The sequence below is a fragment of the Perkinsus marinus genome (genome assembly GCF_000006405.1).
Source record: "Perkinsus marinus ATCC 50983 genomic scaffold scf_1104296962766, whole genome shotgun sequence".
Classification (NCBI taxonomy): Eukaryota; Perkinsozoa; order Perkinsida; family Perkinsidae; genus Perkinsus; species Perkinsus marinus.
The window spans coordinates 239,013-260,903 of NW_003205333.1; the positions used below are offsets into that span (position 1 = coordinate 239,013).

The following is a 21,891-nucleotide window of genomic DNA, read 5'->3' on the forward strand; positions in this document are numbered from 1 at the left end:
GCGGCTCCTGCTTACTCAACCATGCCTGGTCTCGGCGACGATGAATTCCCTGGCTTCCCCCATGAAGATTGCCCAGCTGACATGCCAGACCTTTCTGAGCATCATAGTGTCATGGCCGACGTGTTAAAGGCTGATCCTGAGATATATGCCAAACTAAAAGACAAGAAAACGCCGAACGGAGTTAGCCTCGCGAAGTGCATCAAAACCGGGATGGACAACAAGGGGCATCCTATGATAAAAACTGTCGGTATGGTAGCTGGTGATGAGGAGAGCTACGAGGTCTTCAAAGAGCTATTCGATCCTGTCATCGACCAACGCCATGGTGGTTACCCTCCTGATGCCAAGCACCCCACTGATCTAGACTATACCAAACTCCTCGATACTCCAATTGATCCCTCTCAAAACTACGTCATATCCACTAGAGTGAGGACGGGTCGCAGTGTGCGTGGAATTAGACTTCCACCATCTTGCACCAAAGAAGAGAGGAGAGAGGTCGAGAGAGTCTTAACTAAGGCACTGAAAGCCTTGGGTGGAGACCTGGCTGGTGACTACTATCCGCTTGCTGGCTCGGATAGCTATCCTGAGAAGCCTGGGGGAATGAGTGCCGCTGAGGAGCATCAAATGCGTGAAGATCACTTCCTCTTCCAAGAGCCTGACTCTACTCTTTTACTGTCGTCTGGTATGGGCCGACACTGGCCGGATGCTCGTGGTATCTTTGCCAACGATCAGAAGAACTTCCTGGTTTGGGTGAATGAAGAAGATCACATGAGAATCATATCCATGCAGAAGGGTGCCGACATTAAGACTGTTTTCACTCGATTCTGTGATGCAGTTAACAAAGTGCAGGAGGTTGTTAAGCAAGAAGGCTACGACTTCATGCATAATGACCATCTCGGTTACGTCCTCACATGTCCAAGCAACCTTGGCACTGGTCTTCGTGCATCTGTCATGGTGAAGGTCCCACTACTCTCAGCTAGGCCCGACTTCAAGGATATCTGTAAATCCTTGCACCTTCAAGCTCGTGGTGGTGCTGGAGTTGACAGCGCCAGTGTTGGTGGTATCTGGGACATCTCCAATAGTGATAGAATTGGCAAGTCTGAGGTCGAGCTCGTGAACATCATGATCTCTGGATGCTCGAAGATCGTTCAGATGGAGCAGGCATTGGAGAAGGGCGATACAGCTGCTTTCGAGGCACTCAAACCCGCCAGCACCAAATCGTCTTCTGGTGATCACCCTGACTACTCGACCATGCCTGGCCTCGGCGACGACGAGTTCCCTGGATTCCCCCATGAAGATTGCCCAGCTGACATGCCAGACCTTTCTGAGCATCATAGTGTCATGGCCGACGTGTTAAAGGCTGATCCTGAGATATATGCCAAACTAAAAGACAAGAAAACGCCGAACGGAGTTAGCCTCGCGAAGTGCATCAAAACCGGGATGGACAACAAGGGGCATCCTATGATAAAAACAGTCGGTATGGTAGCTGGTGATGAGGAGAGCTACGAGGTCTTCAAAGAGCTATTCGATCCTGTCATCGACCAACGCCATGGTGGTTACCCTCCTGATGCCAAGCACCCCACTGATCTAGACTATACCAAACTCCTCGATACTCCAATTGATCCCTCTCAAAACTACGTCATATCCACTAGAGTGAGGACGGGTCGCAGTGTGCGTGGAATTAGACTTCCACCATCTTGCACCAAAGAAGAGAGGAGAGAGGTCGAGAGAGTCTTAACTAAGGCACTGAAAGCCTTGGGTGGAGACCTGGCTGGTGACTACTATCCGCTTGCTGGCTCGGATAGCTATCCTGAGAAGCCTGGGGGAATGAGTGCCGCTGAGGAGCATCAAATGCGTGAAGATCACTTCCTCTTCCAAGAGCCTGACTCTACTCTTTTACTGTCGTCTGGTATGGGCCGACACTGGCCGGATGCTCGTGGTATCTTTGCCAACGATCAGAAGAACTTCCTAGTTTGGGTGAATGAAGAAGACCACATGAGAATCATATCCATGCAGAAGGGTGCCGACATTAAAACTGTTTTCACTCGATTCTGTGATGCAGTTAACAAAGTGCAGGAGGTTGTTAAGCAAGAAGGCTACGACTTCATGCATAATGATCATCTCGGTTACGTCCTCACATGTCCAAGCAACCTTGGCACTGGTCTTCGTGCATCTGTCATGGTGAAGGTCCCACTACTCTCAGCTAGGCCCGACTTCAAGGATATCTGTAAATCCTTGCACCTTCAAGCTCGTGGTGGTGCTGGAGTTGACAGCGCCAGTGTTGGTGGTATCTGGGACATCTCCAATAGTGATAGAATTGGCAAGTCTGAGGTCGAGCTCGTGAACATCATGATCTCTGGATGCTCGAAGATCGTCCAAATGGAACAGGCATTGGAGAAGGGCGATACAGCTGCTTTCGAGGCACAGCTTCCTACGTCTGACTAATTGTGTCTTCATTAGCTGTAAATACTGATGAGTTATGAACTTTCAACTATCACTATCAAGACGTTTATAAATAGTGATGATGACTGATAACTGTTGTCTTTGTTCGAACTTGCATTGAGTTTCTTTACAGTCTCGCATACGGCCGAACTCTCCGGCGTAGAGTCTAGGCGAAAATCGAGAAGAACTAGAATACTCCAGAAACCCTGCCACAACGCGGATTCTTACTACAAACGCGCGTCCTCATCTCACTATCGTCCACAGGCATGTGATAACACACTGGATAGGGAAGCAAGTCTAAGTAAGTTGTGTGCATGGTCATGGAGATAACTACACATTCATGAGTCTGGGATACAGATGATGGCAGAGTTGTAATTGTTGTATGAATAGTCTCCGGTGTGGGATGATCACTGCCTCGTGAGACAGCTTCTGGAGCGGTACAACGCCTCCAACCAGTTCTCTTGGTGCTATCTACTTCCCAGTACTTGCGGAGGATTATTGTGTGAGTTAACATGTGGACACAAAAAGTACTCCGAACGTCTGTTTCCACGATGCGAAGTGGAAGCTGGTCAGCGAACCCACACCGTTCGAAGGCCTTGCCAATTTCTGATCTAATAAGGTCATCACGACACCGTCCTAGACGGCCCAAGAGGCTCCCATCTCTGGGGGGTTCTCCCTCTGGGTTATGCTGCGCCGTGGTTGCTGACAAAACTCAACAGGCTTGACGTCAGGGGTCGATTATGCTCAGCATTTGCTGTAACCAATCAGTAACGTTATCCTCGCCAACTACTGGCGATACCAGTGCTCGAATCTCGTCGACTACGAATGGTTTGATAGCACTAAAAGGCCCAAAGGCCAACTCGAGACACAGTCGAATATCAACAGGGCAGTCTATCGTCGATTCATGCTGCTCGTCTTCACTAGTAGCAATGGCGAGGACTTGACTGAACACGTAGTTGATTGCCACTTCAGCAAGGTAGGGATCGTTGGGAGGCAGATGACTTTGGCAAAAGGACACAACGCCACTCCACTGGTCAGCGGCGGCCTGAAACTGTCCGATCTCGAGCAGAGCTCGGCAGCGTTCCGTCATAATGTGTGTACAGTCTTTAGCTAGGAACCGCCGGTCGCCACTCTGAGACTCTGAGAAACATCTGCTAAGTAGACTCTAAACGCTACGCTCCTGTCCTCACCTAAGAGCTCTGCAGTTTTCTCGAGACGGTCCATCGGCTCGAGCACCTTCAACTGCAACCGATCTTGCAAGGTGAATGGCATGATAACAACCGAGTCATCGTCGTCTTCCTTAGTGCAAGCTGGACAATTACAGCTGAAGTCTCGTGCGAGGTGCTTTTGTCGAACAGCTTTCGGCTCACAGAGCAAATCGCTGCCGATGTAACTGATCAAAATGAGTTGTCACTAAGAGGACCATCCGTCGTCTCACGAGATGGTCAGCTCTTGGCCTCGCTTGACATCAGTACACGTCCGGAACCACGTGAGGTCTCCAAGGGAGGCTCTTGTAACGTTTGGCGTGCACGAGTGGTTGAACATCGAAGCAACCGGGTACACAGCAGTTCCAGTGAGGTAGCGGTTATGATCTTCATAGGATGCGGCCTGAGGGCTCATGCTTACGTTGGACCGCCGTTGTTTCCTACTAGTTCTGGGAAAGTGTAGAAACCCATGGAGTTAAGACGGGCTGCATCGGTCAATGCTGCCTGCCATGTGGACTCGTCGAGCAATTCCCGTAAGGGATGGAGATTTCGGACCTCACCAGGGAGGGAACCAATCGTCGGATACATCCTAAAAGTCAGGCTCAGTAGGGCCACGTCACTAAGAAGGTCAGTCACACTCACTCTATCAAAGCAGCAGCCACAGCCGTCGTATCAGTGATGTCCTCCGAGAGCAACTTCTGGTCCATCACCGAGACCACGGGTCGATCCATGAGAATGAGCGTACCTGTACATCATGATACCATGCGACAGGACTGAAAAGGCCCTTACCAGCTTCCAAGTCCTCCCTCGCCACCATGCCGAAGCCAGCTCCCTCGACCTCATCCACTGCAACCTGTGAGCTCACCACGAAGGACACCCTGGGAATCCCATCGTCCACGGCATCAGCCGGCACTGCGCTGCTCGCCTGCAGAGACCACTGTACCACAGCTCTTGTCTGGTCTGCCATCAACTCACTGGTTTCAACCCGAGCGCCGATACCAATCTCATCCCAGACCTTTCCGCAGGAGTTATCTCCATCTTTCCCAGTTCGGATACATTCCCAGGGTCGCTGGCCCACGCCGAGAAGCGTTTCTCCCGAATGATACGTCCACGAGCACTCGCCATCATAGCCTTCAGGTCAACCAAGGCGTCAAGACAGGGATGCGCCATCCCTAAGATTGGTGTTGGTTCTCTCGCGTGGGACTCAGCCTTCGCTCGCTTCGCCGACGGATCGCTCATTCAAGACGATTTCTGCGTCCGGGCGTTTCCCCCACTTCACTGCAATAACACAAAAGCCTCTATCCATCAGGAAATGGTACAACTGTATCCGGCCCTGTGTGCAGGGAAGGATCGTGCATTATACGTTAGGCGAACATATCATCTATATCATCGATATCGGCAAGTACTCCAGCATTGGAGGGTGTCTCCATAGGCAGCGACTGAGAACAACCGACTCTACCTCCTTCATAGTCAGCCGATCTCACATCATCGTCCGGTGTAACATCATCATCCGGGGTCATCGCCGGTATAGCATCCTGGGTCATCGGAGGCAGCTCCATCTCCTCCTCGGTGTCCACGTCCGAGCCCTCCTCTGGGGGCTCTGGAGACGGTCGCCAGTCCATTGAGAACACCAGTAATGTCTTGTCATCCTCGCTACCACGCTGACAGATGAATACATCCCTACAACTGCATGACCTTCTCCTCACCTTTTCCGCGATCTCCATAAGGTCATTGATACCTTCGTCCAGTTTGCCCAACGCCCTGTACTTCCTCAAGTAGCTTATCACCTGAGGGCCTCATACGGCTCCCGAACGACGTCACTCAAGGTTCACCTCTTCATTGTCTATTTTATCCCAGATGCCGTCCGTCGCCACCACAACGAACTCATCCTGGTCGAAGTCTATGGGTGTAGTGACGATCTCAGGTTCCGCACTAACGTACCTTCGAGACAAGACAGCTACTCCTATCCATGAGAAGACACCCTTCTCACGCTTGGGGTTCCTTCATTTGGTAGTCACCGAATGCCCGGGATACTGCCAGTCCTTGAAGGCCTCGCAGATCCTGCTTCACCACGCGCCATACTCCTGCTACTTGCCACACTTTTCCTAAGTTACCATCATCCTCCCTCCTCCTCCCCGACCCAACCCTCACCTTTTGGTAGTGCTTCAATTCGCTTTCGCTCCTCATCATTATCCGGTTTATGATCCTGTGTCAGCTGCACTGCCTTCCCACCACGACACAGGACCTACATACACCAAATTCACCTACACCGAGAGCGCCCCAGGGCTCCTACCGCCCGAGTGTCCCCCAAGTGCGCCGTCATCAAGCTCAGCTCCCCCTCGAGGTTAGGTCCATAGAACACCACAACACATGCAGTGCCTGACGACCTCATTTACTCTCACCCAGTTTTCACTACCCAAACTACATCCACTGGTGTCTTTCCGTTTCTTGCCAAAGCTGCTCGTGAAGTTATGCTCAGTCACTTCGAATCCTTTCCTCTGAAATGATGATCATATTATACCATTCCTTCCCCTCCTCTCCAGACCCACCACGAACTTCTCCAATTTCTTCATTTCCCCCGGCCCACCCTCCTTCCGCTGTCGCGGAGTGTTCTGCAGCTGAGCCGCGATATTCCGGAATAAATGCTGCGATACGTAACTAAGAGCAGCCAATGCGAACCCCAGCTCCAAAGGCCTCCATCTACTCCACACAGCATTGCCCTCCGTGACCATCGAGGACCCCACCAATGATGCCGCACGCGTAGGTCTCCTGAGGAAGGACGACGTGATAGAGCTGGTTAACTACTAGACCAAACTCACATCAGCTCCCTCAGGGAGGAGTGAGGCTACTGGCAGGCGCTTCTTCTCCAGATACCGGTCCTCACAGAGGGCTACACCTAAAGGTCCACCTTGCCACCCAGGATTCCCTGTATGCGTTTCCCTATACTCGATTCTATCTCAGGCGTCCCCCTGTCATCAGATCGACTGACCTTTCTGGGGGTTCGGCCGTTGACCATAGTGCCCTCGAATGTTCTGCCATACGTCAATCTCAATATCCTCCTCCTCATCATCCTCTTCCTCCTTCTCCCCCTCCTTAGCCGCCTCATCACTGCTTCCAGCTGTCATACTCACATCCCCAGTCGTGGTGGGAGACTCCCCCGTGGGCTCCTCCGTACGAACCTACCAAGACTGCCTCTCAACCATACTGCTAGCATCGAACCCCCCCCCCCCCCCCACATCCATCTTACTACCTTAACATTCACTGCGCTGAACTGACCATTATCCTCGGCTATATCGAAGGTCACTGGCATCCCTGTATCCAACTTCTCTCTAGGAACGAACACCTTCCTCCTCCCCCTCTTAATCTCATCGACACTCTAATCACTCACATCTCATTGGCATCGAGTAAATCACGTCGGTTGAAGTAGAGGTCGTCCTGGCTGGCTGAAGTGTCTTCATCCTCCTCATTTTCCTCTGCTCCCTCAGGCGATCCAACAACGGTGATATACCCAAAATGGCGCTGTGGGGAGTAACTGCAGACATGATCAGCTCTCAGCGATTCTGAGGTTGGCTCGCGCCTCGCCTTACAATTTAATTCGGCCCTTCAGGGCTCCTCCATCCTCAGACGAGGGCATCTCGGCAGCTTCATTTGAATTGGCTAATTCTACAGATTCCGTAGTCAGCACTTGAGTTTGTGCGTTAAAATAAGAACCCAGCCCGGGATTGAACCTGGGTGATCCTCATGAGCGCCGTCAAACCACCCCATTCACCCACGTCCACTGATCTTTCCCCGGGACCACACACATCCACCATCCCTCTCCGGCCTCCATATATACCGAAGTCCCATCAGGCAGCGTCGAACCGAATTTGATCGGCAGATCAGCAACTGTCGGGGACGATGGCCTCGTCGGGGCCACAGCGTCGTCTTCATCGACCTGAAGACTACTCCTACCACATGGAGGTAGCTGCGACTGCTACCATGGTCTGCTTCTCTGGGGCTTCCTCATTTGACACTCTAACCCGCTTAGTAGGAGGCGGACTCGACTCTTCTGTGGGCTCTGCCGGGCCCACCATCGATGCAGTGTCAGTAGTAGACATATGGACCAACCGCAACTACGATCACAACGAGCGCCCCTCCGAAGAAGCAACAGACTCAATCGAAGCAAGGATACATTCAACCACTCTCGTCAGAGGCCTCATCACTGCTGCTACTGTCATCATCATCATCACTGCCACTACTCCCACTCGAACCAGACTCGCTATCAGACTCCTCCGACGAGCTCTCCTCATCCTCTTCTTCATCTCCCTTCCGTCGCTTCTTATTCGCTGGGGAACTCTGAGACGAACCTTTCCACGACTTAGGCCAACTTGACGGTCGTACATCGTCCGTCTTCCTTCTCTTACTGCTCGTATTCTCAGCCTTTTCCTCCTCCTCCGGGGCGCCTTTGGAAGTCGACACGTACGCCTGAATGCATCACCAATACCCCCAACCCGCTATTCACCAACTATAGAAATCTCAACAGAATCAACACCATGTACCACAGAAGGCCCGGGATACTCACAATCGCTGTCTACAGGGACGAGACACCTCGCTGCTCTATTACACGCCCCCATCTTACTCGGGCTTCCTCAACAGTAATAGGTCGCTTGAACCAAGCACTCAGGTCCTTAGCCTCCGATTCAGCAGCATCCCGCGGTCGGCTGGGCAGAGACTCTATCCTGACCTTCGACCGCCGCCTGAAATGGAACTCCTATAAACAGACGACAGTCCCCATCCTACTTCCCATTCACACCGAACCCAGCGCTCTGCTTCTTCCTTAGGAGCATCTTCGGACCAATAGGGCCATACACTGCCGGCTTGTCCTTAGCCGAGGGGACGTAAAATAAAAACTACGAGGATATGACAAATTCGTTTTCGTGGAAAAACACTACCTCAGTTTCCTCGTCTCCTTTCTGCCTTATTTGCCCTTCGTTGGACCAGACAAACGATCGGCCCTGACAGGCATCGACTCAAGCGCCGCGCGGGTGGACAAGGGGTTATTCTCACCTTATCCAGAGGAGTGTCACTAAGTGCGTTCGGATCCGCACTTTCAGGCTTCTGGTAGTATCCAAACTGGGGACCTGAGCGCATTCAAGACTACTAGTGTGAAAAATGTATGAGCAATGCGGACACATCTCGTTCCTTGGGATATGGAAAACGGCAAAAGACCGGATATGGCAAACTTCCACCGACAACGTGTAAATTTGCGCACTCCATTTGACTGATTTCCACTTGAAATTTACCTTTTTTGATACACTGAAGACTATTCTAATACCGTAATAAATGACAAAAGAAGAGTATAGGGAATACGGAACACACTCGCGGTGATGAGGAGTGGCAATGTTCCGAATACTGTAAACTTCCATGATGTCTAAATTCAGTGATTTCCACTTGAAATTGAGCTTTCTGAATACCACACCAGGAAGACCTACATCCGAATTCAACATCCTCATCCTCAGAATCGCTGTCCCTATTCCCCTCTCTGCGAAGGACCGCACCCGTCCAAGGCGGCGGCGGCGGTGCTGCGCTGGACGACGAAGCCCCAGTACTGCCAGCTCTCTTCCGGTTGCCGTTACTTCCCGGCATGACACTTTCAGGGGGCTCGTCAAACTTAACCTGAACTCCTCTCTACTACATCTTCGCTTTCCTCGGATGAGCTCACAAGTTTTCACAAATACTGCAACAAAATTCAGGTAAGGTGTAAAAATTGCATTTTGTCACCAACACACGAAGTTGACCATGTGCATATTTTTCCCCCCACACTTTCTGAAACAGACTCCAAACTCCTACTTGAATATAATCATGTTCTAGATAGAGGTCGATGTTAGGAAGGAGTGGTAGGACTCTCTTCACATGCTTCTTCCGCTTGAACGTAGGGTGGTAAAGTAGACGACTTTTACCAAACTGATAGGACGCTATAGCCAAGACTCACTCCGTCATCTCAAGACGCTCACCTCAGCATCTACCTCCTTAGCCTCCTCAAAGGACTTCTCAGCTACATCAACTACTTCCCGCTCTGTTGGGACTAACAAAAAATCAATGTTACCAACTAGCATGCTACTACTGCTGATTCCGCTCATCACGACTTCGACAATGATTCGAAATTACCATCGATTTTCTCAGCCTTCTTTTTCTGCTGTTTTTTCTGCAACTCCAACACCTCAGTGACTCTATCGTGTCCAGTGTCCAGGAAAATGTCGTTCGCCATGATCTTAGGTCGCCTCAAGAAGTGAGCAGTGTACACTGTGCTGGCCGCTGAATAGAAATCAAAGTAAACGAGGAGTAGAGGGCAGGAGCTCACCTGGGCTCGTCTCCCGAGACTCCGGTGGTTCAACCGAAGTCACCTTCCCAACAGCAGTCGTATCGACCCCGGGTGTCTCTGATGACATTTGTGCATGCGTGCAAATCATCATCACCATTACCTGTGCTGTTCCCGATGAGCGAATTGAGAGAGATGTTCTCTGGGGGCTTCGACGAGAGTAGCGCCAAGTCCTCAGGGTCCAGCTTAGCTCGGTCCGAACCCGACAAAGGCTTGCATGCAGCATACCTACAGTGTGTGCCAAATGTTATATAAATATCAACAAAAACGCGCTATTGCCCAACAGTGGTCTATCTAAGCCCTTGTGCGTGGTTTCCGACATCCTACTCAGCATTCGAACCTTCGCATCTACTTACTCTACAGAGCTAACGAGTGAACGAAAATTGTCCACCGCTCGAGAATTCAACAATATCGAGATTGAATATTCTATGAAGAGAAGCAGCGCCAAGACGAGAGCTGCACAGCATCCTCTCTACGTACATGGTAGGGTCGATGAGATCAATAAAGCCCAGCCTGGCCTCATCCACAATAGAGGTGACCGGCTCGAGGGCGCCAAAGGTATATCGGAACTTAGACAGCTCTTGTGTGGATACCTATAATAGCAATACAGATCTCCTTTATACCACTCCTCCTTCACTTACCTCCATGGGAACGACCTTGAAGCCCGAATCAGGAACCGGCGTATCCACGTGGAACTGGTAGTCTACCGCAAGGGTCTGCCACAGAGGAGCTGCCAAATCGCTTTACACGTTAGGAGGCGTACGGCTTGTATCATATTAGCATTCCGTAGAATGCCGAGTTTATTCAGAGCGTCCTTATCCAGAGTCTTCAGCTTTTCATTGCGAAGTTCAGCATTGGCGCGGGCGGCCACTTCCCTGCAAGGACGCTGAGGCCCTCACCTATGCAGCGTACCCACCTATTCCGCTCCCGAATCTGATGACGGCTACGGTGAGTCGAATGGTGGCCCTTCTCACCTGCCCGACTGCCAGCAGATGAGCCGCCGTTGCTAGCTGTCGTACTGGCCTTGGACGACATAGGAACAGTGCGACTGTACAGTAAAGCCTCGAATTTAGCACTTCTCACACAACACCAAATCGACATCACCAGTAGAGAATCAGTAATAGTATCATACCACACATGTAGTTCCAACCGAGACAACACGAGGACGGATGAGGTGTCCTCCTGCTACCCTAGACCTCTAGTATAGCTCTAACTTAGGACACCTAAGAAACCATGGTCTAGAAAAAACCAGCTCAAAAAGACCCTAGTGAGGAATCCCCCCCCCCTTTTCTGAGTCTCTTCGGTAGTGGTCACTCCCAAATTCTACCTATACAGCCCAGCTGCATATCTGTTCAATCCTACAACCCTACTGGAGCTGCATAACTGATGTCCACTAAGTGGACTGTCGTGAGGTCTGATCAACTAGTGTAAACATCCTACTAGAAGCCAGAAGCCCATTGGGCGTTTTTTGCGACATTCTAATCCCTATTCGAACCTTTCTCAATCTGCAGAGTAAACGATAGCCGCTCGCTAGTCAGGGATTGAATGATACCATCTGCATAGCAACTTCCTCCCCCTGTAAACACCATCAAACACCCACTACCTGCCGACTCATTTTGAACGGCTCTCAAAAGGAATTAGTAGTAGAAAGCTATGACCTCTCGTATGTCAACGCTCCGTACAAGCACACGTCGTCTCCTCCTACTACGACTATGAATATGATTATAAGTGAACATAAAGTCACCTCCTGAACCCAAGGCCTTTGAACTCCTTTGTCTCCCCTTACCCCGAAAAACGTCAATCGCTGATTTGTGAGTTTCCGCGACTGAGTCCACCCAAGACGTCTCAGCAACAAGTGCTACCCTCAATGGTTTTATTCACTCTTCTTGATAAAGCCACGGTGAGCTCGCCGTACCCAAACGTCCGCGTATCATACGTACCGCACGCGGAAGAATTTGGCTACTCTCCCTATTGGAAACGGCAAGTGTCCTCTCGAGAGGTCCGAGGCCGCCCGCACCTACACAGCGTAGTGATATCCGGCCGCTCGCATCTAGGAGAATCTAAAAATATCTTTCACATGGTTGAGGTCTCACCCACCCCGACGAGTGGAAAATGGGCGCGCCCGAAAAAGGATTTTCTCCGTTCGCCGCCGCCTTTAATTCCACCGAAACAGAATTATACACATCCGATGAAGTCCATAGCTTGATATTGCACCCAACACTTCTGCGTTGTCAATCTCGGGCGGCCACCAACGCTTCGCCGCTTCTCATCCGGTTTGCCCATCGTTCCATGACGTCGACCCCCAACAACGACCCCGAGGACTGGAGTATGCTCGCCCGGTACATCCCCCGAGCGCTAGGTCGTAGGGCACCGCCCCTGTGCTCCCTCATGCTGCGTCTCATGGAAGTCGTTGAGCGACTCGCGTGGCATCAGCTGAATCACATCAGGGTCCTCGACAAGGACACAGCAGTAAGCCCACCAGTTGAACCGACTCGATGTCATCGACTCTCCCCTTAGGCTCAGTGGGAGATCTTTCCCTGTGTACTCAAGTGCATCGTAGACGAGATGGTCATAGTATGTCATCATCGGAAGACCGCTACAGTAGCAGCTGAGAGAGCTGCGGCAGCACTACCAGCTAGAGTAGCTCGCGGTGTCCAGACTGCTCCTTATGAAGTTAGTAAGAGAGGGCGGTTCAAGCCCAAGGCGATTGTGAATTGTAGCAGTAGCGATCCTCTCGACAGTCTGGAGTCACAAGCCCCAACACCGAGGAGAGGAGATAATCAGCACTTATTCGAACAGAACAGCGCACCTCGGGAGGCACCCAAATCTACTCGCGGGGTCAATACTAAGAGTACAGTACGACCGAGGCAAGCGGCTGAGTCACAGGCCAATCTCCCATGTCGACGATGTCACCTCCGGTTCAGTCAGAGGAGGAAGCCCTCTCGGACCGTAGGGGTGTCCTCAGTACCGGCCACCCGTAGCATTGGTGTCGACCCGGTCGTTGTTGGAGGGGCGCCCGTGGGTAGTACTCAGACGAAGGAGAGAGCAGTTGAGCACCTCCAAAATAGATCTGTGGTGGAGGGAAAAATGACCTGCGGATATCAGAGCTTGGCCAGACAAGAAGGAGAAAAGTCGGAGAATTTTATTTTGCACTACAGCATAAACAATGGACTTCATCGAGCTGATACAGGGCGCGAGGGGTCCAGCCTGGTCAGCGAACGGCAAACGGCAGAAAATTTCGTCGAAATCGCCAACAGCGATGCGGTCCTGCTAGGTATGGTAGCAGCACGGGGACGTACTAGGTCTCCTCAGCAAGGCCAGAAGCCGTTGGGTATCGTCCTTCGACCGAAAGGAGAGAGCTCAGTGACCAACAGAGTAGAACCATTGCCGCGTACTGCTAGGGTGGAGAGGAAGCATGATAGTAACTTTAGGAGTCGGGAACTACAACAAGCAGTAACGTTTGCTGCCGTCAGCGCCGGGCAAGAGAATCCTCGGGAAGATAGAATTACCGATGGGCCGAAGCAGCGACGACCTTCATCTTCGGAAGCTGCTGAGGCCCCACTGCCTCTCGAACCTTCTTTTCGGGAAGATAAGCACGTGTTCGATGAACCACCGTGGCACGAGAAGACCGTGGACAAATACTCGGACATGGTCACCACGTGGGTTTCCGGACTATGGGGTGCCTCGCCGCCTCCTGAGAGGAACCCAACTCAGCGTAGACTAACAAGTGGCAACAGCCCAGAGCTAGGGGACGGACCCGAGACGACAGGGGTGACACAGATCACATCAGCGGTTTCTCGGTATTTCTCATCATCTCGCGAGAAGGACCAGGCCCCAGTGGCAACAAGTACGTGGTGAGTTTACCTTTTTTTCCCGCCCTAGCTTAGTCCTCTCAGGTCCAGGCGGGCAAGAGCCGATCGTTCTACCAAATTCTATTTCAGCTTTCAACAGAAGGCGGTGCCGATAACTGCTTCTACTCAGTTCATCGCGAGGCTTTGCCGACATGCAACATAAACTATCACCGGTCTCCTTCTGCGTTGGCAACACGGTGAACTTCTCTACGCAGTTGTCCGACTCCGTATGTCCTCAGCCATCCCTTTAGTGTTCCACACGAAGACGCATATACTGGGGGAAGTCCGAGACTGGGAGCAACTATCCCAGTACATACCCCAGGTCCTATCACCGCTCTCGCCACCACTATGCAGTCTCATGCTGCGAATCATCGTAATCGCCAATAAGCTCGCTGAGCACCAGCTGGCCTACATCGACCACATGGGCCCCGACACAGCGGTAGGTTGATAGCCGCCTTGCCACCGACCCTTTTTCCTCAGGCCCAATGGGAGGTCTTTCCGCATGTTGTGAAGTGTATAGTAGACGAGATAGCTCAGTTGGGGAATAAGGATCGTGCCAGGGCCTGTGCCCAGACCCTCGAGGGCGGACTTAAGCCCAGTGTAGCCAGAGGAGTTCAAACAACAGCAACCTCGAACACTGCAGAAGACACTTATACTTCGAAGTCTCTCGATATGGGTCCCCCACCCCTATTGGATCGAACTTCAGCAGGACGAGGCGGTGGAGTGGGGAGGTCTATGCAAACTCGTGTGTGGGGGGATGCGGCCTACGACTCGACCCTTCCTCCTCCGTATACTCTCACACGCTCGCCATTGAAGGCAAAAGTCAGCGTCCAAACACAAAATGTGGCTGGGGTCGATACTGGGGTGCCATGCACTATACTGGATGGGCTCGCCGCGCCTGCAACGCCGCCGGCCTGGTTCGTTGAGGCGATGGGTGATGACTTCAAGCGAGTCGACGAAGGAACGACTGTGGCAGCAGTTGATGAGAAATCTTACGCTGAAATTATGCCCTCTGGTGAGGACAAGAATCACCTGTCGTTTGCAGAGAGAATCGGACTAGATTTGCCCCCGGAAACGCCTATAGAGGAACGAGTGGATGCTGAAGATCTCGGTGACGGCCTTGGCGAAGGGTCCCGGCAGAGGTCAGCATCCACACGTGATAGAACGAGAGTGGCTAAGCTGGACGGGGAAAAACCTGCAGCAGCTGACGAGACGAACAGTTACATGGACACGGCATCGGCGTGGTTGAGCTCCATATGGGGGAGTGAAGACACCCGAGCACCTTCAGCAGAAGTCTCTACTTCCTCCAACCGCCGGTCGACACTCAGCCGTCCTTCAATGGCCACACACGTCGTCCCTTTGCCCCCCACGCCAGTGCGGCGCCGAAGAAAGTCATGACGTTGTTGCGATCACCGCATGGGCCTTCGTCACGCTACCATTTATCGAGACTGTTCATGTGTTGTGTATCGCGGATATCGGCGACGTTACTGACAGGCCTCTCATATGTCTACGACCAGTACAGTTTTCAGCGAAACCCATCGTAGAGGCGGGACGCCATCTCCCATCAGGACTCGAGGTATTCTGACGCTTCGTGCTTCAAAGGCATGTCTTGTTTTCTCTTAGACCAAGCCGTGATAGATTTCTTTTCGGGGTACGAAGCCCTACCGTTGCAGGAGAAATCTCTAGACTCACCCGTACCAGTACGAGCTAAAGTATTTGCCATTAACACTCCACCACCTCCGGCGCTTCCCTTTGGTTCGAATGATGCTGATTATTCCTTCACGGTCGAGCAAGGAGTGCAAACGTCTTACAGCGGAGACACCATTCGATGCCCGCGGTGTTCTGCAATGTTCAGTATGATTGAAGCCCCCTTAGAGGCACTCGATGAGGAGTCCCCACCAGGGAGCACTGAGACGGATGACGGCGACTCGGTGAGCACCTCAAGGCTCCATAGACGCGTGCATGGCTACCGCGACTCGAGTGCAGCATCAGAAGTGCGAGCCAGTCTATTGATTGCCTCAATGCTCAATGCCGCTGGGGTGAGTCCAACCTCCAACTCTAGCGACACTGTTGCTCTGGCATGCACTTCTGACAGCGAGGATGCCCCGAATGATTGCGTACAACCGAGGTGTACTGGTAGCGAAACGATATCCGTCATTCTACCCGATCGAGTGCCGCGATCGAAACGAACAAAACCGGGCGAGGCGAGCCAAGGTCATCACATAGTCCTTCCAGAGAGGCGGATGAGGAGACAAGCCAAGCTCGACGCAGACTCACTCGGCCTCGGCCCATGGCTAGGTTTTGATTCACTCAGCGCTGCATTACAGCGATTCTTGCATGGCTTCACACGGCTTGAGCCGACAGGGAGCAAATGACCATATTGATGGCAAGTGAACATATTGATATTCCATTCATAGTTGTTCGCCCATCTTATCGTTTCGTGTTCTCCCTAGTGTATAACTTATAACGCAAAACCAACACTCAGTCGGGCTATTGCAGCCTCACAGTCTTTCGTTCACGCAATAAAAAATCACCACCTTCCGAAGATCCTCTAGTCGGCATAATCAACGCTTGCGGCTTCTGCTCAACAGGCGAACGTGTCGCTGATGGGGATTTTCCAGCCTCCTTCTCCGTGGAGGGCATAGCATTGACCAAGTTGGGGTCAGCATCGGCTTGCAGGACGTGGGATAAAGGCTGCTTGCCGGCCTTGTACCTGACGAGCAACCGAAGTCTAAGGCGTTGTCAGCTCACGTAGTAATACGATATCTTGGGGAGCTCCAGCGCTGCCTCACGGAAGCGAAGGGCGGCTACTGACGCCTGAAGCAAAGAACGATGAAACGGTGAACCGAAAATGACCTACCCCGTGCACTGCAGAAAGAGTTGTATGGATGCCTTTCACCTGGTCCTCCGTCGGGGTCTCGAATTCACGATTGTATGCCTCCATCATCCTCTCTAAGTCGATCAACCGGTCTAGACATAGCAAGGCAACAAACCTAAGAACAACAACAATTAGATGCTTTCCGAGGGAACTACTCGGTACCTCTTGAATTGGACGTCGTCCTTGGCCTTTACCATCACATCTGTGTGAACAACAACATCCACGAGAACCTGCGTCGAGACGATTTTCTCACAGCGGCAGAAGAAAAATCCTACGCGCTTCCCGATGGCCTTATCGGTTGCTTTCATATCCTCACGGCGCTGACCTATAGAGACCGGTATGAATGCGGTTTCGAGTTCCTTAGTCGGTTTGCCCTCCCGAGTCTGTGGTGGTAAAACTCTGAGCAGGTACGACATTTTTTTTGGATGGAGGCAAGTCGTTTACCTGTAGTCGTAGCAAACATTCACATAGAACTCTGCGAGAGGCTTTCCCTTCTCATCCCGCGCTTGCATGTCCACTCCATTGGTGCATTTCTCCAATATTGTCTTCACCACAAAACCTAACGTCCGCCTTCGATCTAGCCTGTAACGACACGATCAGCTCACCTGGCTTTGGGACGAACTCTGGAGTTCCTTTAGGAGGATCCTTCATTCCCTCGATATTTTCCTTCATCGGTCTGTCCTCCACTTCGCTTCCTCCAAGATTGAGCTTAAGGAGACCTGGTATTAGGCTTTCTGGATCCTCCAAGCCCAACAGCGCTGAGGAGTGCTGCTGGTGAGACATTATCACTATAATGACAAAATGAACCCTCTAATTCAGCATCACTATATCCTTCATTACTGAACTCAGCACTGAGATTAACCGCCATATAAACTTCTGTAGTAACCGAGCTGACAGTAATGTAGATGGCAAGCATACAAGATGAGTACTGAACACCATTCTTGAAAACTGCCTTGGAATGATTCTTCACTCTCCATGTTGATTCTCAATTATTTCTATCATCCGATCAGTATTATCATCTCCAGCGTTTAATCAGCCCCTGTAGCTGAGGCTCGTTTCCCCGAGCTGCTGCAAGGTCACCACATCCCATGGAGGTTCTGCTGGTAGGGGCGACTAAAACGATAAAAGTAACGCACCCAAAGAGGGAAGTCTCTGCCATCGCCGAGGCGGGACGGCCGTGATACTACCACTTCTTGGCCGACTCCAGCTCCATCCGAAAAAGAAGTGCCGAATCCGATCGCCCTCCGAAACGACGTTGCCAACTCCGACTCGTATAGTTTATCCGTGAAATCCCGTATGCCTTCGTTTCCCCAAGATGCATTCGGGTTTCAGTTTGGAACGTTGACGCTCTAAGCCGGCTCATCGCTGAGCCAAACTGGCTCGAAATACTCTCGAAGACCAAGCGAGCATCGAGCAATACAGATCATACTGATCGAGTATTCAAAAGATCTCCTACCGTGATTAGTTCAAGCCAGCTGTCGAAATCGAACAGCCATCCTTTAGTTTACAAGACTGGCGCTCTACCGCTACGCTAAACCAGCTTGAAATACCCTTGAAGACCACGAGCTGTCGATCAATGGAGATCATACTCATGGAGTGTTTGAAGAATCTACTGCTGCAATCACACAATGCGACCCACACTTGGCCGGATGGCGGGACTGAACCGCCGATCTTCAGTTTACAAAACTGACGCTCTACGACTAAGCTAAACCAACTTCGGATACCTCTAAAGACACAACGACGGTGTCGATCAATTAAGATCATGCTGATCGAGTATCGTGATTCGATCGCTGACTTCAAGATAATCAAACTTACACCCAACCAGCAGGCTAATCCGACTTGAAGAGTATTCGAAAACCATGAGAGCGTAGTCTGATCTAGATGATGCTGATAGAGTCTTTGGAGGATATCCCACAGTGATGAATCGAAACCAGATGGCGACATTGAATCAGCTGAGAAATCGGCAAGTCAGCGAAATCCATGTAGTTGCCATGGATTAATCCGAGACGCTACAAATTGAAGTAGACCGAGGTGACGCCGCTCCGCCCGATTACAACACTTGCCGGTTCCAGTTTTCCTACTGAATCCATGCAGAATACTCTCACTGTTGAAACTATCTCTTGAGGATCCCGTCCCGCAATCTACTAGTAGTAAGATCCTTCATGACTGTGGAGGTGGCCCTCGATGATGTTGCTGCCACCTTCATCACTTCATCCAGTTTACATATTACCAATCATCTTAACCTCATCAACAGCCAGAGAATAATCCCCTGGACCCTCCGAAGATCCTCACTACCCACAGACGATACGCCGGATAAAACATAATAGTATAACTACCGCAAGCCCAACGCCACCACCACCATAGTGATGTGCTCCCATTTGCTTCAACGTCACTCAGGCGTAAGCCGCACAAGCTTATTTCCAATTCATGAGCCCTTCCCGCAGTTGCAACATTGGCACCTTCACACTCTGTCGAATTGCAATTGCTCGATCTGCTCCAGCACTGCTTTCTTGTAAATAATATAACCAACAGCTGTTCATACTACCATTACACAACTCCAATTCACAACGCAAAATATCAATACTATGAGAAGAATAGTGTGGTTACTCCAACTGCTGTATCGATGCCATCAAAGCTACACGATAGTATCCTATAAGCTCCTCCGTCCGCATTCACGATGCAGCTTTATACAAACGCAGCAGTTCCGAAGACTCCTCGATTGAATGTACATTGTTCATCATTATCAAAAGTAAACTGAAGGCCCACTTCAAAGCGGTAGACCGCTCGATTGTGAGCTCGACGACGCCGAACCGCCGCCCGTAGAGAATAGATTCTTCACTGTTGACATCGCAACACCTCCTATCATCGTGAGTGCCCGAGTGCCTGATACAACGCTCTATGAAAGAACTGTCTCACACGGAAAGGGTATTACCTCCGGGTATATAGCTGACGAGGAAGTATGCAAGAGCGACCACTTGAACGAGGGAAAAAACAACCGTGAGAATGTACGACTTGCTCACTAGAGCACCATATAGCGTCGCCACCAGGGAAGCCACATAACCCGCCGTGAAAACGCGCTTCTCCGGTGACATAATGTGAGCTATGAAAGCCGCATGCCCCTAGGAGATGAGAAATAACAACAACACGGACGGTGAGTCAGAACGACTTACCTTCAGCACCGAAAAGCTTGCCAAAATCAGGCAGCTACCCACAGTGAACATGAGAGCGAACTTCTGTGGCGCGATGACGACCTACAAGAAGGTTGAGACTCCAGGTCTAGATACAAACAAAATCACAAAACAGAGTTTTTTTGAGGGGGTAAAATTTCAAAAATCCCAAAAATTCCAAGTGACGATTTACAGAAATCGGCAGCGAAGTGTTGGGACTTTCCTAGTCAGGCTCAGCCGAAGACCCACAAGGCGACGCACCAGTACTACCATTGGTAGGAACGTCAGAGCCAACATCATGCATATACAGCCCGCAGCGAACAACATGATGAACTTCCCTATCATGTCACGAGTCGATGCGATACCCTGATCTCAATGATGCTCGAACTGGAACAGATGATACTCACCGTAGCCTGTTGCTTCATCCCTCGGAAGGCTTGCGAACCGGACTGCATTGCTGAGTTAGTCCACTGTGAGAAGAGGCCGACATTCTCCTCAGCTGAAGAGCACAAATAAGCCTTGCGAACCCCGAGCCCAGAGCGCTACAGTGAGGGGAAATATGCACATGCTTTGGTGACAATATAAAACTATTGAGAAGTTTTGGGAAATTCTTGTTCGTTCCTGAACTCTCCTACCCGAATTCGTATTCAAGCTACTCAGCTCAGGTAAGAAAAGCGTACATATATTCCAACAGTGGAGCGCTATCTCGTACAAGCACGGATGACTTTTACTACCTGATGCGTTAGGGGCAGTCGAACTCTGCGAAGAGGGTTGTCCACTACTCTTCACTTTTCCCAACTCCAAATCGAACGCTGACAACGAAAATATAACTCCATCATAATGGAGCCACGCGATGGGCTATGAAAAATACATATTTTCATACCGTAAACTCGACAACTCCTAGCCATGCACATTCCACTGAACAGTGCAAGGTGTTCCCATCTCGCTATCAAGAAGCACGGTTTCCATGTGCTATCACAGCCCGAAGGTAACACTATTGCCATACCCTACACCTACGCGGGTCTAACACCCCCAACCTACTGTCCAAGCCATCTGTCTTAGTAGACGTCGATGCTCCAGTAGCTCCTGATGCTGCATCCTTCACGGTATTCATAGCTCCAGCGATTGCACTTGATATCGCACCAAGGACGACTGGCGCGTTAGTTTGTATGCTCTGACCTGATCAGCGCAATCTGCCTTCCTACTCTACATCCCCCTTCTGTCTAAACTATGCGTACTACTAAAATTTATATTGCGAAGTCCACACAACCTCAGCTACTATAACTCGCTGAACTACTCAAGTGCGAATACTTCTCCAACGGTCGTTCCATTTTCGCGGTCTATACAACTCCACGATGAAGTTGCCTTGTACCGTTGAATCAAACCACAAGGGCCTTCCCAAGGACCCGACCTCGTATTACCTGCCCGTTTGCCCAAATTGACCATTTTATCCTGATTGGACAGAACGGGTGGTGCCGCCGAGGAAGAGTAGAACTGCAGTGTAGAAGCAAAGTCCGGGCTATTGCTCTGCGCAGTTGAGGTTGCCATAGTGAGGTACAAAAGCTCTACCTATCAACACTCTTTCAACTTGACAGGTGATCCCGCAGGCAGATCATCAAGTTTATTCCGTTCATGGTTAGTGAAGATTCCCAACACAACTGTGGCATGGAGCTCGCCGAACTCGGTGTCGGCATAAGGTGTCCCGTGTGTCAGCTCAAACTATCAGTGAGCAGAAAAAGAACATAAGTGACCAGCAAGAAAGAACAGGGGCAAAGCCGCGCAAAGCCACGTTCAAGTACTATACCTCTCACGATCTCGAACCAACTAGCTGTTCCTCACGATGCAAGGTTATCAGTGTGAGCATTCATCACACGAGAATCACGATAAATCTGTGGCGATCTGGCAATCAAACCAACTGATCACTAATACAGCAAAACTTGTGAACACAAAACCTTGAGGCGCAAGTCGGCAAAACCTCAGACCTTCTTCACTT

General features: G+C 50.9%; 7 protein-coding genes and 1 non-coding gene across 8 annotated transcripts in view; 1 reads left to right on the forward strand and 7 right to left on the reverse strand.

Moving 5' to 3' along the window:
- Positions 1-21: 21 nt before the first annotated feature.
- Positions 22-2,442, forward strand: Pmar_PMAR014632 (Creatine kinase B-type, putative; the record flags this gene model as incomplete). The annotated part of the gene is made up of 1 exon (XM_002771555.1): positions 22-2,442. The coding sequence occupies one exon, from the start codon at positions 22-24 to the stop codon at positions 2,440-2,442; it is 2,421 nt and encodes an 806-aa protein (XP_002771601.1).
- A 724-nt stretch (positions 2,443-3,166) lies between these two features.
- Pmar_PMAR014633 (hypothetical protein, conserved) lies at positions 3,167-4,059 on the reverse strand (the record flags this gene model as incomplete). Its single annotated transcript, XM_002771556.1, has 3 exons — positions 3,167-3,579; positions 3,630-3,832; positions 3,878-4,059. The coding sequence occupies 3 exons, from the start codon at positions 4,057-4,059 to the stop codon at positions 3,167-3,169; spliced, it is 798 nt and encodes a 265-aa protein (XP_002771602.1).
- Positions 4,060-4,282: 223 nt separating this feature from the next.
- Pmar_PMAR014634 (hypothetical protein) lies at positions 4,283-4,814 on the reverse strand (the record flags this gene model as incomplete). The annotated part of the gene is made up of 3 exons (XM_002771557.1): positions 4,283-4,389; positions 4,434-4,569; positions 4,620-4,814. The coding sequence occupies 3 exons, from the start codon at positions 4,812-4,814 to the stop codon at positions 4,283-4,285; spliced, it is 438 nt and encodes a 145-aa protein (XP_002771603.1).
- A 194-nt stretch (positions 4,815-5,008) lies between these two features.
- Positions 5,009-7,758, reverse strand: Pmar_PMAR014635 (protein phosphatase 2C ABI2, putative; the record flags this gene model as incomplete). The annotated part of the gene is made up of 17 exons (XM_002771558.1): positions 7,622-7,758; positions 7,418-7,578; positions 7,232-7,372; positions 7,033-7,176; positions 6,895-6,973; positions 6,634-6,823; positions 6,464-6,540; positions 6,349-6,413; positions 6,194-6,302; positions 6,070-6,142; positions 5,938-6,023; positions 5,796-5,889; positions 5,635-5,728; positions 5,477-5,585; positions 5,351-5,431; positions 5,129-5,305; positions 5,009-5,083 (listed from the first exon to the last, which is right to left on the reverse strand). Exons 1-17 carry the CDS (start codon positions 7,739-7,741, stop codon positions 5,009-5,011), a joined length of 1,875 nt encoding a protein of 624 aa, XP_002771604.1. The 5' UTR covers positions 7,742-7,758.
- Positions 7,759-7,817: 59 nt separating this feature from the next.
- On the reverse strand, positions 7,818-11,037 carry Pmar_PMAR014636 (phoshoprotein 300, putative; the record flags this gene model as incomplete). Its single annotated transcript, XM_002771559.1, has 16 exons — positions 7,818-7,979; positions 8,025-8,108; positions 8,263-8,380; positions 8,424-8,533; positions 8,576-8,638; positions 8,691-8,764; positions 9,116-9,299; positions 9,474-9,587; positions 9,638-9,708; positions 9,792-9,938; positions 9,985-10,062; positions 10,106-10,230; positions 10,483-10,595; positions 10,644-10,718; positions 10,766-10,877; positions 10,919-11,037. 16 exons carry the CDS (start codon positions 11,035-11,037, stop codon positions 7,818-7,820), a joined length of 1,749 nt encoding a protein of 582 aa, XP_002771605.1.
- Positions 11,038-16,343: 5,306 nt separating this feature from the next.
- Pmar_PMAR014637 (hypothetical protein) lies at positions 16,344-17,514 on the reverse strand (the record flags this gene model as incomplete). Its single annotated transcript, XM_002771560.1, has 7 exons — positions 16,344-16,566; positions 16,615-16,670; positions 16,714-16,846; positions 16,894-16,961; positions 17,007-17,130; positions 17,176-17,290; positions 17,337-17,514. 7 exons carry the CDS (start codon positions 17,512-17,514, stop codon positions 16,344-16,346), a joined length of 897 nt encoding a protein of 298 aa, XP_002771606.1.
- An 860-nt stretch (positions 17,515-18,374) lies between these two features.
- Positions 18,375-18,446, reverse strand: Pmar_PMAR014638. Its single transcript has one exon. It is a non-coding gene; the product is annotated as a tRNA-Thr (tRNA).
- An 870-nt stretch (positions 18,447-19,316) lies between these two features.
- Pmar_PMAR014639 (hypothetical protein) overlaps positions 19,317-21,891 on the reverse strand; it is a gene marked incomplete at its 5' end in the record, with an annotated part of 3,997 nt that continues 1,422 nt past the window's right edge. Inside the window, 8 exons of the mRNA XM_002771561.1 lie at positions 19,317-19,614; positions 19,664-19,850; positions 19,902-19,982; positions 20,169-20,264; positions 20,306-20,397; positions 20,633-20,710; positions 20,940-21,077; positions 21,320-21,467. Coding sequence (XP_002771607.1) covers positions 19,499-19,614; positions 19,664-19,850; positions 19,902-19,982; positions 20,169-20,264; positions 20,306-20,397; positions 20,633-20,710; positions 20,940-21,077; positions 21,320-21,467 — 936 coding nt within the window. The 3' untranslated portion in view covers positions 19,317-19,498. The remainder of the gene's footprint in view (positions 19,615-19,663; positions 19,851-19,901; positions 19,983-20,168; positions 20,265-20,305; positions 20,398-20,632; positions 20,711-20,939; positions 21,078-21,319; positions 21,468-21,891) is intronic.